General features: G+C 41.4%; 1 protein-coding gene across 1 annotated transcript in view; it reads left to right on the top strand.

The window, feature by feature from the left end:
* SPICE1 (spindle and centriole associated protein 1) overlaps positions 1-14,169 on the top strand; it is a 1,080,118-nt gene that overhangs the window by 336,338 nt on the left and 729,611 nt on the right. Inside the window, exon 6 of the mRNA XM_044072827.1 lies at positions 13,901-14,052. Coding sequence (XP_043928762.1) covers positions 13,901-14,052 — 152 coding nt within the window. The remainder of the gene's footprint in view (positions 1-13,900; positions 14,053-14,169) is intronic.

Raw genomic sequence — 14,169 nt, 5'->3', positions numbered from 1 at the left:
AAACACACTAATAGATATCAGCATTGCTGATATATACTGTACTGAATTGCTACAGAAACAGTGCCAAATCCATAAACTCTCTCATAGCACCCACAAATAAAAGTATTAAAAGAGAAGAAGAAACGATCCCTTGTTCTGTTCTCTGCCACAGCAGCCCTTCGGAATAGGCAATCCAACTTTAAAATATTAAGATTAGGTGTCACCAGACAGCAGACTAACCAGAGCTGAAGCCTGGTCTGACAACTATCATGCTTGCTTTCAGCTGTTTGGATAATCTAATCTGGCTGTGAACTGCAGGCAAGCCTTCCAGGTGTCCCTAGGCACGGCACCTATTCCAGGCTGCTGTACTTCCCAGCTTTAAGATAATTCCCAAAGGGCTTTTTAACAATGCTGCATCAGTTATTTAATTGAAGCTGTCATTCAAAATTTTCCAAATTATATGAAGTATTATCTGAGCTGGGACTTTGAACTAACTCCGGTATCTAAGATTAGCTAAAACAGAGGCATCTGCTGGAATAAACTCCATTAATAAAGTCAGTTCAGCGCTTAGGTACTAAGTCAGATTTAAGAAAAAAAGTCCTACGAAACTAGTCACAAAAGTTCAATACTTCCAGAGTAATTAGAAGTAGAAAAAGTTCTGTATTGAAACTTGAAGTATGGATCAGTGAGGGTTAGTTGATGTCACAAAGGTACCATCTTGGGAATAAAATCCTGTAATAATTATGTGGCTAATTTTGGTTTTCTCTTTTTACTACAAACCAAAGGAGTGCTCATAATAAAGTGTATTCTCTGCTTGTTGACTTGGTGAGTTATCATATCTTGTTTTCCTGTTTTTACTCTTAGCCAGGAATTTATTGATAGTGACTTTTTGATTATATTGTGCCTATTACTGTATTTTAACCTAAGAAGGCTTTTGGCTTTGGTGCTGGCTACAGCATAATACATAAAAAAAAATCCTTGTTTTATCCACACACAGTTGTTTTTGTGTATGAAGTATAACTAAAAATCTGTTTATTTGGGGTTTTTCAGGTTAGTTTCGTTCCTGGAAAAAGGCACCAAGAAATGTGCCTGTGACGCCATATTTTATTTGAGAACAGCTTAATGTAACCATATTTGAGTGTTGTAAGACATTTAATGAAAAAGACCTTAGTGAGAAGGGCTAGAAGTCTTAGAGTTTTTGCTGAACATCTCAAGTGAGCTGCTGTGGGCCAGTGGTCACCTGCCCTCCCCCAGCAAGTGTGCCATTCAGTAGCTTAGGATCACTTCAGAACTCATTGAGAACAGCAAAGAAAGGAAAAGCCAACAAATGTTTTAGTAAGAGAGTTTACAGGTGTAGAGCATGAGGCATTTGTGACCCATCCAACCACATCAAAGCCTGAGGTTTCTAGTCCTATTGAGGCACAGGTTTGCTGCCCTCACCACGGGTTTCTAGATATGTGGCTGCTTTCTCTATTGTATTTCCTTTGGTGGCAGATAGCCAAATGATTATAGCATAGCATAGCAAGCAAGCCAGTGCTCATGTGAAAATGTTTTAATTGCTATTCGACTGCCAAGTGCTAATCACCAAGTGTCCACAAAGGGCAACTGCCTTCCTCAAGAAGTTCAGTGAAAGACTTTCACCTCTTTTTCCCCCACCAGCCAGGCAAATTTACAGAAGATGTTAGTAGTTTTCCTTGCAAATTTGTGGTGGGGGGTCTGCTACCACCATGCAGACACTTCCCCATCTCCCATTTAGGACATCTTGCTCAAATGTTATAGGCTTCCAAGTTATGCAGACTTGCTGCACAGATGTTGACTATTATACTTCTGCTATTTAACTATTGGTGGTCCATAAGGAATAATTAGAAGAAATAAGGGCAACCTTGTCTTTCTGCCAGATCCTTTCCAATCCCATCTAATTGAGGGGTAGTTGCCTAGAGCAAAAAAAAAAAGTCCTTCAGAACTGAGAGAGGAAGATCTGGTCTACTTGGGCTGGATCTACTCTCTTCTGGATTTTGACAGAGAATAAATGATTGCCTCAGACTCCTCTTTTGAGGATCTTGCTCAGAAAGAGCTGTTACTTTAAGAGAACGTTTCAGATGACAATGAAGGAAATGTCTGCTACTCAAAAATTATATTATGAGATATTATTAGTGATATATGAGCTGAAATCCTCAACTATTCCTTCTGCAGTCGAGAGTTTTTAAGATGTTTTTGACATTGTCACTGCACCGAGAAGTTCTCTGAAGTGTAAGAATTATATGAACATTTTGCTTAAGAATTCTTTAGCAGACATGATATGTCTTAACAGATCTAAGGGCACCTGAGCCTTGTACCAAATTTAAGTAGTCTTTTGTAATGACAGAGATTTCTGTCACCAACTGGGTAAGATGAGGAAGCTTTCAGCTGAAATTGTCCACTGACACTTGCATGACTTTGTAATGAAGAATCATATCTCACCCATGTAGAATCATATCTCACCCATGTACTTAATGAGGTTTAAATTATTTCTAAATTATTTATCTCACTAGGTAAGTTCTTCTGTTTGGAAGGCATTTCATATGTGAAGTACTAGGCACATGATCACAGGAACCATAAGATGAGTAGGCATGTGCACCTTTAAGTAGAAACACTTAAATGTTCTTACTGCTGTTTACAAGGAATTAATAGTGCTTTCATCCCAAATTGAATAGACATACATGATAACCCTGGTGTAAATTTGTGTCTGCAGTCTAGTATGGATGTTTGTATAGAGGCACTGGTTTTACAAAGAAGTACAGGGTCGGATAGGATCAGGTCTTTCTTTCATAGCTTGAATACAGTTTGATTACTTTTGTATAAATGTAAATTTGCCTGTGTCACAAGTTGTGTAAAAAATGTATTTCTGCTGAATAGCTGAATATTTGACCTGTTACATCAACTGTATTACAAGCTGAAATAAGTACAAACATGCAGTGTTAAAATATAGTACTGCGTTTATTTTTCTGTTTATTTGTTTCATTGAATATTGTGATCCCTCTGCAGTTAGTTTCCTACCATCACTCCCTGTTCTTGTTGTGGTATTAATCTTGGTGGCTTTGGAATTGCCCACCCCTCCTGTAAATTTGTGTTTGAACACTCCTCCTGTGTCTATCTCATTTGGTCACTCAACTAAGTACAGTGAGATCATCATTTCAGACACTCCTACCAGTCCCATCTGTTCAGCTCTATCCCAGTCTGGTGTCATTAGCTCATTCTACCTAATACAGAGAGAACATTTGAGTAGACCAACCCACTTAGGCCCTTGTCCTTGAATTATCTTCTGTTTCTCCTTTCCACTTTACTTTGTGTTCTGAGTGTGCTTCTCAGCTGATAAGTATATTTTTGTCACTTTAACTGTTCAGAGTTGAATTAAACAATAATGAATTCAGTTTAGAATACAGTTTGAATAAATTGCTTTAATATTGCTACACACTCGTGTGCTAGCTTGCACTGCACTTGAATTGTTTTAGTGCTGTTTTAACTGCTTTTCTGTAACAAAAAAAAATAATAATAATTCTAAGCTTGTTTCCTGTCTTTCCTATAACTAGTCTAGTCCAGATACAAATTTGCTGTATCCAGGACTGTTTGTAAGCTTCTGAGCCCCCAAGCCTCTCTGTGTCGGACGGAAACCTTCTAGCTTATCAGTGGAAGTGGTAAGCACTAAGTAGCCTGTCTACCACAAGAGGAGTGGTTTCTGGCCCAGAAATTGTAGTTTATTGGCCGTTTGAGCACTTTTTTCCATCTCCTTCAACTTTCTGGTTTAAAAGCTCGCATTTGTGCTCGTTTCCCACCATCCTATAACATTCTAGTCCAGATACAGATTTGCTGTATCCAGGACTGTTTGTAAGCTGCTGAGAGGTGCCAAAATCTGCTCTTCAATGTTTCCCTTATATCTGCTAGTTCTCTCCTCTCCTGAACTTTTACTAGCTTATTAGTCTAGCACTTTACCATACCAGACTTCTTGTAGCAATTATTGTAGTACACAAAAATGCTACCAGCACTAAACGTTCTACAAGGAAACAGCTCCAGTACTTATTATTAATGCCCACCCCCCAGGCATGTCTAAAAGTCAGTTCCCTGTGCTTTCTCCTATTAACCTGGTGAACTTGGGCATCGTGAGGCAATATAGCAACTGCCTCATGTACACCGATAACCCTCTCCTCTTACCTCCTGACACTCAGACTTGCGAGAGATTTATTTATTTATTTATTTTATTTTATTTATTTATTTTACATTTGTTAACCGGGCTAGTCTGGCTGGATACATATCCATTTTCAGCAGAGGCCCGAGGAGAAAAGCTCCGCTATAATACTAATTATACAGTTTAAAGAAACTAAAACACTAAATCAAGTAAACACTCAAACAATAAAACAACGAAAACATTGAAAACATTGACTGCAAAAAAAAGCGAAGTACAAATGAATATATAGTATTGCTGATATAGTCAGGCCAGATAAGTGTCTATTTTCTGCAAAGGGTTAAGGAGGAAAGCTCCACTGTCATACTAAAAAAGAAAGAAACAAACATTGTCAAAGAGAAAGATACTATATAATATATAATATACAGTGTTAGCTATGAAAGCAGGTAGTATAGCAGTTATCAGTCAGGATTGGAGCATGGGCATAGCCAGTGATTTTGTAAATGATTTCTAATCTCGAATTTGAAAAGGTAACATGAGCTTAGGGAGGTCAGTTCAGTGGGAAGTTTATTCCAACATGATCCGACAGTATTTGCAAATAAGGAGTCACCTGCTTTATTATGAGATTTGAGAGTAGTTACTAGGAGCTTGTTGGCTGAGCGGCACTAAGATTTTTATAAGGTGTGATTAGGTTGTTCAGTATGGGTGTGTTGGAGGGTAATGTAGAATTTTAAAAGTCATGACTAGTTGCTGTAGGAGTATTAGGTTTGGAAGTTCTAGCCAGTTGAGTTTCTTTAAGTTAAGACAGTGGTGAGTATGGAAAGGAGAGCCAGTTGCAAATCTGGCAATGCTATGGTAGGCTAGATTAAGTTTCTGAAGGTTAGCTTTAGAAATGTTGATAAAGGAAGGAGAGGCATACAGTAGTGTAGAGATGAGGTGAGTTTGAGCAAGGGATACTCGGGATGTGGCAGTAAGAAAGGGTTTGAGTCTGTAGAGGGCACCTATCTTTTTATTTACTGTCTTGATAGTTAAATCAATGTGATGGTCAAAGTTTAGCTGATTGTCTATGGTAACCCCTAGAAGTTTTGTGGAATCGTCAGGTTTAATGATAGTGCCATTGCAGGACACAATGGAAAAAGTGATAGGGGTGGATTTTAGGGTTGGGGTGAAAAGTAGAAGTTTGGTTTTTTTGGGATTTAGGAGGAGACAGATATGTTTAAACCATTTTTCTGCAGCTGTGAAAACCAATTGGGTAGAGGAGTGGAGTTCAACTGGGGATGGAGCAGAGCAGATGAGAGTAGAATCGTCAGCATACTGTATACAAGTGGATGTAGGGAGGGAAGTAGGCAGGTTATTTATGAATATAGAGAAAAGTAGGGGACCTAGGATGGACCCTTGTGGGACGCCTATAGTCACTGGGAGTTGAGAGGATAGATGGCTGTCCCAAAGGACTGCTTGTTTTCTGTTTGTCAAATAGGAGTCAAACCACTGTAGTGCTAGTGAGTCAAGTGACAGGGATTGTAGAGTGTGGAGGAGAAGTTGATGGTTGACCATATCGAATGCTTTGAGAGGTCTAAGAATAGTGCAGAGGAGAACAGGTTGTTGTTGCGATTTTGTTGATTATGTCAGTGAAGGAGAGAAGGGCAGTAGAGGTACTGTGGTAGGGCCTGAAACCATGTTGTGAGTCTACAAGCAAGTTGTTATTCAAGAGATGATGTAAGAGTTGATGGTGTATGCAGCGTTCCATTATTTTGGATAGAGGAGATAGAAGGGCAATAGGCGAAAATTGGAGAGTTCATTAGAGTTACCTCCTTTATGGAGTGGAATGATATGGGAGATTTTCCAACAAGAAGGGATTTTGGACTCAGTTATAGTTCTGTTTATTAAGATGGAGACCGGGTAGGCTAGTTCGGTTGCAGCTAGTTGAAGATATTCAGCTGGTAGCTTGTCGGCAGAAGGGGTGCAGGGTTTGAGTTTAGATAGTAGTTTATGTATAAAGGTTGTGGAGACAGTATTAAACTTTAGCATGGGAGTGCTGTTTTGGGTAGGGGTTATTTGGAGGGATAGGGGGGGAGACATGGTGTTTGCCAGGGAGGCGACTGTTTGAGAGAAGAAGTCATTGAAGGTGTTGGCTATTATGTCAGGTTGGGTTTGGGCTAGGCTAGCTGGGGTAGGAGTTTTGGTGTTCCCTGGATGGAGTAGTTTGTTTATTCCTGACCAAAATTGTTTGGGGTTTTGGTTTTGTTGATATTTAAAGTGATAGTTTTTTTTATCCAGATAGATAAGTTTCTTTGTTGTGTTTCTGAGGTGTTTGAAGTTTTGGTGGTCGGTAGGGTTTTTTGTGGACCTCCATTTAGTCCATAATTTATTTCTAGCTCGCATATTTTGCTTAGTAGTTTTGGAGAGCCATGGGGCAGCCTTGGAGCTTAGTCTAATTAAGCGGGTGGGGCATGATGGTCAAGAATTTGAAGGAAGGTATTGTTGCAGTGGGTTACTGCTTCCGTCTATTGGGAGGTGTTTTAGAGTTGACCAGTCATATTCTTTGAGTTCGCTTTTGAAAGGATGCTAGGTTAAAATCTGTTTTGTTGCGTATGGTACGATAGGTAGCTTGCTTGGGATTGTAGTATTTTTGTTTAGTGATAAAGGTCAGGAGATGGTCACTGATATTGTCAGGGAGTATTCCTGTTTTATAGGAGAGGGATTGTTGTTCACTAGTATCCAATCTAGAGTGGTTTGTTTGTGGGTTGATTTGTGTATTCTAGTAGGGGAGTTAATGGTTTGCTGAAAGTTGAAGAGATTAATGTGAATGGAGGGTTTGGGAGATATGCAGGAGTTCCAGTCAATATTGAAGTCTCCTAAGATTATGGTTTCTTGGGGAAAGCTACTGGAGACCCAGCCTAGGATATTTTCTAGTGTGTTAATGTTCTTGCCTGGAGGGATGTAAGAACATATGATATAAATAGCCTTGGTTTTATTAACTTGGAGTTTGGCACAAAGTATTTCAGCATTGGCTGGGAGGGGGCAAGGAGTCAATTAAGGCTACCTGTAGTTGGGATTTGTATAAAAGGGCTACTCCCGCCCTTTTTCTAAGACGATCTTGCCTTAAGGTGCTATAACCTGGGGGAGTAAATTCGTTGTCTTTGGTACTAGGTTTAAGCCAAGTTTCAGTGAGACAGAGAATATCAAAGGCATAGAAATCTATTAAGGCATGGAGTTGTGTGATTTTATTGTTGATGCTACGAATATTTAGGTGAGCAATACAGAGGGAGTCAGAGGAGAAAGGTGAGCTAGAATAGTTAGACGTTAGGTTAGATGGGGTATGGCTTATGAGAGTATTGGGGCCAGGGTTGGGGTGGATGTCACCATATATCAATAAAAGTGTTTGTGGGACTTGAAATACTTTTAGGTTTTTGCAGGGTGTTAGATGAAATCGTTTAGAGGTTTGGAATCTATAGTGGTGTATTTTGTGGTAGAGAGGGGGAAGGTAGGGACAGCTTGATAGTATATTAATATGTATTTGGTCAGGTAGAGGAAGTGTAGATGTGGTGTGTTTGGCTATAACAGGAGGTTGGCTAAGGATAGGATATTCATAGGAGGTAAGAGTATAGTAGTAGAGAAGGATGTTAAGAAGAAGAAATGAATAGATTGAGTTAAGGTTTGAAGGCATGCTCCTATAGAGATGAGCTTAGTAAGTATAGGACTGTGTGGTGAGAACAGTAGAGTAAGGTGAGGCAGTAAGATAAATGTGTGGAGAGAGGGTGTGGTTGTAGGATTAAGAGTATGGTGTGAAATAGGTGGTGTGTGCAGGGAGAGAGATAAGTGGTTAATTAGTAGGGGGATTGTCTAAGCAAGTATAAAGGTAGGACCCCTGGGGGTGGGTGGGAATTGGGGGTAGGGTGGGGAGCGGAGTGAGCCTGAGGGCTTAACGGAGCGGGTAGACACAAGAGAGAGAAGTTCAGCAGGAAACAATCAGAGATAGGGAGAAAAACAGGTAAGACAGTGAGTTAGAGAAAGAAAATGATAAGTAATTTCTGTAATGAGTACAGGTAAGAATGTAGAGGATATAAAGTGAGAGGATAACAGGTAAGGTAAAAGAGATTATTTTAAAAAAAAAGAAAAAAAAAGCAGGTCAGGAAGAAAGCTTATGATAAGAAAGTGTAATGAAGCCAGAAGATAAGCAGGGTGGAAGAAAAGGAGAACACAGGAGAACTATGATGGAGGTGCCCCTATGTGGAAGAAGTATGATTACAGGAACAGGCCGTATAGCAGGGGACTAGGTACGAGAGGGGGAGGGGGGAAGGAGAGAAAGTATGCTAACAATTAAGGATAGTAAAGGTAGATAAAGATAGAGTTAAGATGGAGGTATCTAATGTGGAAGGGGGAATAAGTAGGCTGCAGGAGGTGCTGGAGGGTTGCTTAACCCGAGGTACACAAATAGAGTAAGTCTGCTCTAGCTAGGAAACATAACATACTTATATACACAGGATAGGTTGCTGCCTCTTGATAGTGTCCGTTATGGGCACAGGTCTGAGGTTCCTTTGATCCCAGAGGGAAGGAGTCTGGAAAGGGACTTTGCTTGAGTTTTACAGCTGCTCACTCTGTTATAAGGTAAAGGAAGGAGAGAGATAGTGAGTGAAAAGAGCTAAGTAGCTAGTAGCAGAAAATAGTAGCAGTGGATAAGCAATTAAACAAAAACAGTATCACTAAAAGTACTAGGTGCAGAGCAATAAACATTGGAGGAAGATCACATCAACAAATTTAAGCATATAGTATACAGCAAAAACAAGTAAAACCTTTACATGAGCAACACTTTCTGACAAGATAATATTCAGACAAAGGGTTCAGGATGAATGTATTCTATAATAAATACTAACAATAAATGTTATCAGTTAGTGAGACCTGGCCTTCCCATTCATCAGGGAATTCCTGATGCACTTGTATATCCAAATTGGAAGTCACGCACTCTCCAGCCAAGACCGGAATAGCTGGTCAAGAGGAGAAGGTCAACACTTGCACCACACCACATGCAACACATACCCTCCAGAACACACATCAGCACTACCTTCACATAAACATGCAGACCACACACCCACCTTTACGGAGGCTTTCAGTAAAAATCTACCCAAACAGCAGAGACCTCCAAGGCAGAAATGTACTTGACCACCACAACACAACACTAATCACGATACACATAACTCTCCTAAACAGTGTGCAACTCAACCAAAGTCCCTAATGCAAAACAACAAGCCCAGAACACTAGTCATAGGTGGCTCGATAGTGAAGGCCCACTGATGTCCCACTCACTAGGTTGAATAAGGAGAAAGTAAGTCAGCTGCTTGTCAGGTGCCAGGATCCACCATATAACGTACACACTCGGGTACCTCAACAAATATGACTCTGTCATTGTAAGTGTGGGTATGAATGACCTGAGACATACCTCCCTGGACTACATGAAAAGAGACACGGAGGAGCTGTCGGATTATGTAGCCCAGGTGGGTATGACCCTAGTCCTGAGCAGCATCCTACCATCACCCAGAATGATACCACAGTACATGCAGAATTTGGATCGAAGGTCCAAAGGCAGTGGTGCTTCCATATCCATAAAGGATGTGCAGACTTCCAGACTGGTAGCCCAACATAATGCATCAGAGATATTTCAGGTGATGCTAACATTGGGTAAGACAGAGATTCGAGATATTTCAGGTGATGCTAACATTGGGTAAGACAGAGATTCAGGTCGTAGCCTGTTATAGGTCCCCAGCCATGTTCCAAGACACTCACTCCATGTTCCTAAGTACCCTGGAGAATATTAGGGTCCAACCTAACACTCTCATACAGGGCGACTTTAACTACCCCTCCATTAACTGAGAAAACTACTCGTGTACCGATATACTTGCCCAACATTTCCTGTAATTCATTAATTCCAATGCCCTGGACCAGCTCATTCTTTCCCTCACTAGATGTAGCAACATCCTTGACCTGGTCATTACTAGTATGGGCGATCCGACCACAAACTAATCACCTTGGAAATCCACCCCCCCCCCCCAATACTGGCCAGCAGATTCAGTGTCAACTTTACCCCCCTCAAAAGAACAATCACATTACCAGTAGATTGCCAGGTACCCAGTATTACTGCTGCACAGGTTAAAGCAGCACTGTCGAAGGCCAAGAATACAGCTTCTATGGGACCTGACAATATCCCTGGCTGTGTTCTACATGAACTACAGAGTGAACTGGCACCTCACCTGTGTGCCCTGTTCAATCACAGCCTCACCTCAGGCTTTGTCCCTATTGAATAATGCACTGCTGTAGTCATCCCTCTCCACAAAGGAGGAGAGACTACAGACCCTGGGAACAATTGCCCCGTTAACCTGACAAGTCTGATATGCAAAGCTGTGGAACTCATCATCATGGACCTAATAAACAAGGATATAGGAAATCTCCAAACTCTGGATCTTACACAGTTTGATTTTTGTGAATGGTAGATCATGCCTGCTCAACTTGGTCGACTTCTTTGAGTCAGTACCAGAGCTGTGGATGAAGGCAAGGTGGTTCATACAGCCTACCTTGATCTGGCCAAGACCTTTGATACCATTCCACACTCAGGAATCTTGGAAAAACTCAGGAAGCTAGGCATAAACTCCTATATCACTAGATGGGTTGCAAACTGGCTCACAGATAGAATCCGCAGTGTGAAAATAGCTGACTCCAAGTCAGACTGCCGACCAGTCATGAGTGGAGTCCCACAGGCATCGGTCCTGGGTCCTCTTCTGTTTGGTATCTACTTCTCAGAAGTCCAGGCCAACAGGAAAGGACTCTGGCTGAGAAAGTTCACAGACAGTTGCAAGTTGGGAGCCATTATTAACTCCCCAAGTGATGTTGATATCCTACAGAAAGGCCTTACTGAGACCAACAACTGGTGTCCGAACCATGTCCTTAATCCCAATGCCAAAAAATCATCATCCCCTTTGAGAAAAACCCAGTTCCCATGAGCTAGCACATCAATGGTAGTCCACTGAACAAAGAAGGTGTTATAAGAGATCTGGGAACACAGGCTGACAGCAACCTCTCTTTTGACCACCACACTGCCACTGTGGTCAGAAAGTCCTTCTATGTGGCACATCTCATTACTAAGGGTTTTACATCCAGGAAGAAAAAGGTCATTGTCTCCCTCTACTCTTCCCTCATTAGGCCAGTCATCGAGTACAATGCCTCGTTTGGCATGTACCTCACTAGACACCTGCAACAACTGGAGAGGCTGCAAAAGTACCTCACAAAGAGGATCCTTGGCCTTAAACACTTGTCCTATATGGACAGACTCAAAAAACTCCAACTATTCTCTATCTCATATCGCCTACTTAGAGGCAATCTCTGCTTGACTTACAAAGCTATGTCTGACCCAGCTCTGTTAGAAATGCTACATCTAAAGAAATCCCAATCCCGCCACACCACACGCTCCAGAGACCTCAACCTCATTACTACAATCAACAGAACATGCTGGAGGGACAGGTTCATGACCCACAGACTGCCCATGCTATGGATAGACTTCCCATACATGTCAAACAGAGCACCTCACTGGCCCTGTTCAAGATAAATCTTGATGAGTGGATGGGAAATAGAAAATTCACCCCGGGGATCACTCCAGTGGCTCTACTCGACAAAGACTCATCACAAAATGGTTCTCATCCAGGAAAAGAGAGGTCATTGTTCCCCTCTACTCGACACTCATTAGACCTATTATAGAGTACAATGCCCCTTTTGGAATGTACCTCACAAGACATCTGCAGCAGCTGGAAAGGCCACAGAAGTACCTCACAAAGAGGATTACTGGCCTCAAACAGATGCCCTACACTGACAGTCTCAAAAAACTCCAGCTTTACTCCTTAGCATATCGCCTGCTTCGAGGTGATTTCTGCCTAACATATAAAGGTACATCAAACCCAGGGCTGTTGGACATGCTACACCTAAAGAAATCCCAATCCCTCCGAGCAACACACTCTAGGGACCTAAACCTTGTCACCACAATAAACAGGACATGCTGGAGGGATAGATTCCTGTCCCAGAGACATTCCATACTCTGGAACAAGCTACCCATCAATGTCAAGCAAAGTTTCTCATTAGCACTCTTCAGGAAAAATCTTGAGTGGATGGGAAATAGGAAATACACCCCGTGGACCACTTCTGTGGCTCTGCTCGACAGAGGCACAGGAAAATAACTTTCTTGGTTGGCGTAAGCCAGGGAACATTGTTGGCTAGGCTTACTTAGGCCCTTGGGCCGATAGCCTAGTTACGTACCTATGAACACTGGAAACTAAGATCGGGTGCCACAATGCCAGGGTAATCCTAAGGGCTAGGCTTGTAAAGGCTCCAGAGCCATTAGCCCTAGTACACATCTATGAACCTAAAAAAAAGCAAAACACTGGTCTCTTTGGAGCAGCTAGAGCTAGTAGGCTGTTGAGTATAAGTAAAGTTGTGCTAAACTATTGGGATAATTGAAAGATTTAAGTCCTCTAATTTTCTTGGTTAAAAATCCTTTGAGCCTTTCCAGTTGAGGGATGTGGTTGGATTTATATTTTATGATGGGAAACTGCAACTAGGCTTGACAAAGAAGATGACTGATTTGTGCTCAGATTTAACAAGGAATAACACCAACTACTTATCCAGTTGTTAAAACCAGTTATCTTGTTTTGGAATCTGTTTAGGTACCTCACTAAAAGCATCACAGGCCTAAAGCAGATGCCCTATGCTGACTGCCTTAAAAAACTCCAGCTATACTCTGTCGCTTATCGTCTACTCAGAGGAGATCTCTGCTTAACATACAAGGCCATGGCAAACCCAGAGCTGTTGGGCATGCTACACTTAAAGAAATCCCAATCCCTCAGAGCCACATGCTCTAAACCTTGTCATCACAATAAACAAAACATGCTGGAGGGATAGGAGACTCCCCAAACTCTGGAATAGACTGCCCATACATGTCAAGCAGAGTGCCTCTTTGGCCCTCTTCAAAAGTAACCTTGACGATTGGATGGGGGAAAGGAAATTCAACCTGGGGGTCACGTCAGTCGCCCTGCTAGACAGGGGTCCAGGGAAGTAAATAGTATGGGAGGAAATAGCCAGGGAATTGTTATGGCTAGGCTTGTATAGGCCCTAGGGCTGATAGCCTAGTACCAACCTATGAACCTATACAATGCTACTCAAGATCCAGTGTCTTTCCTGCTTCAAATACATGCATGGTAAGTTCCATCACATCTGTGTGACCCTCTGAGTAGTGCATCTCTGGACATTCACTCCCACATGTGCCACCACCAGGTTGCAGTCATATTTGTATGGCTTAAGAGTCCTTTGGGTGTTTATGACACCATGGATTCTGGCACCAGACTAGCAGCTTACAGTCAACTTGTTCTTGTCTAGTTTGGTGATTGTGGAGTCTGTATCGCACTTTGCTTGTGTTTACGGGATCTTAGAAATTATATGTACATATTTTTCTACTTGTGTCCATGGCACAAGGTCATAGCAACAGTATATTGGTCATTCTTCTAAAAGTTTGTATAGCCACTAGAGTTAAGACTCTCTTATTTAATGTGGCAGTCATAACCTTGTAGCTTTGGCAGTTCAGTGTTTTATCATTATTTTTACAAAACATAGATTTATTCAGGTTATCTCATTTATATCTGTACATTGATTTTAATAGCGTTTAAAACTCTACCAATGTGTACTGAGAATGCTGCGGCTTAACTATTTGAAATGTGCAATTCTTTGCAGATTCCATCATTTACTACATGAAGGTGAGAGTTTATCACAATACCAGCAATGGAAAGGGCAGCATGAAGTAGCAGGACACCAAGCAGAAATTGTTGTAAACCCCCCTAGTACCCCACATATGTCTTCTGGACCTCTCTGTGTGGAGCAAACTGGTAATTCCTTCCTTTTGGCACTTAAATGTAAGCATTAATGATTTATGTAGTTACAAATGTATTGAACAGAATGGATATTTTTCCAAAAGAAATTAAAGATAACTTGCAGAAATACAT

This window comes from Protopterus annectens, chromosome 5.part1 (assembly GCF_019279795.1).
Source record: "Protopterus annectens isolate FY-2018-M chromosome 5.part1, PAN1.0, whole genome shotgun sequence".
NCBI lineage: Eukaryota > Metazoa > Chordata > Ceratodontiformes > Protopteridae > Protopterus > Protopterus annectens.
This window is presented reverse-complemented; position numbering and strand designations above follow the sequence as displayed.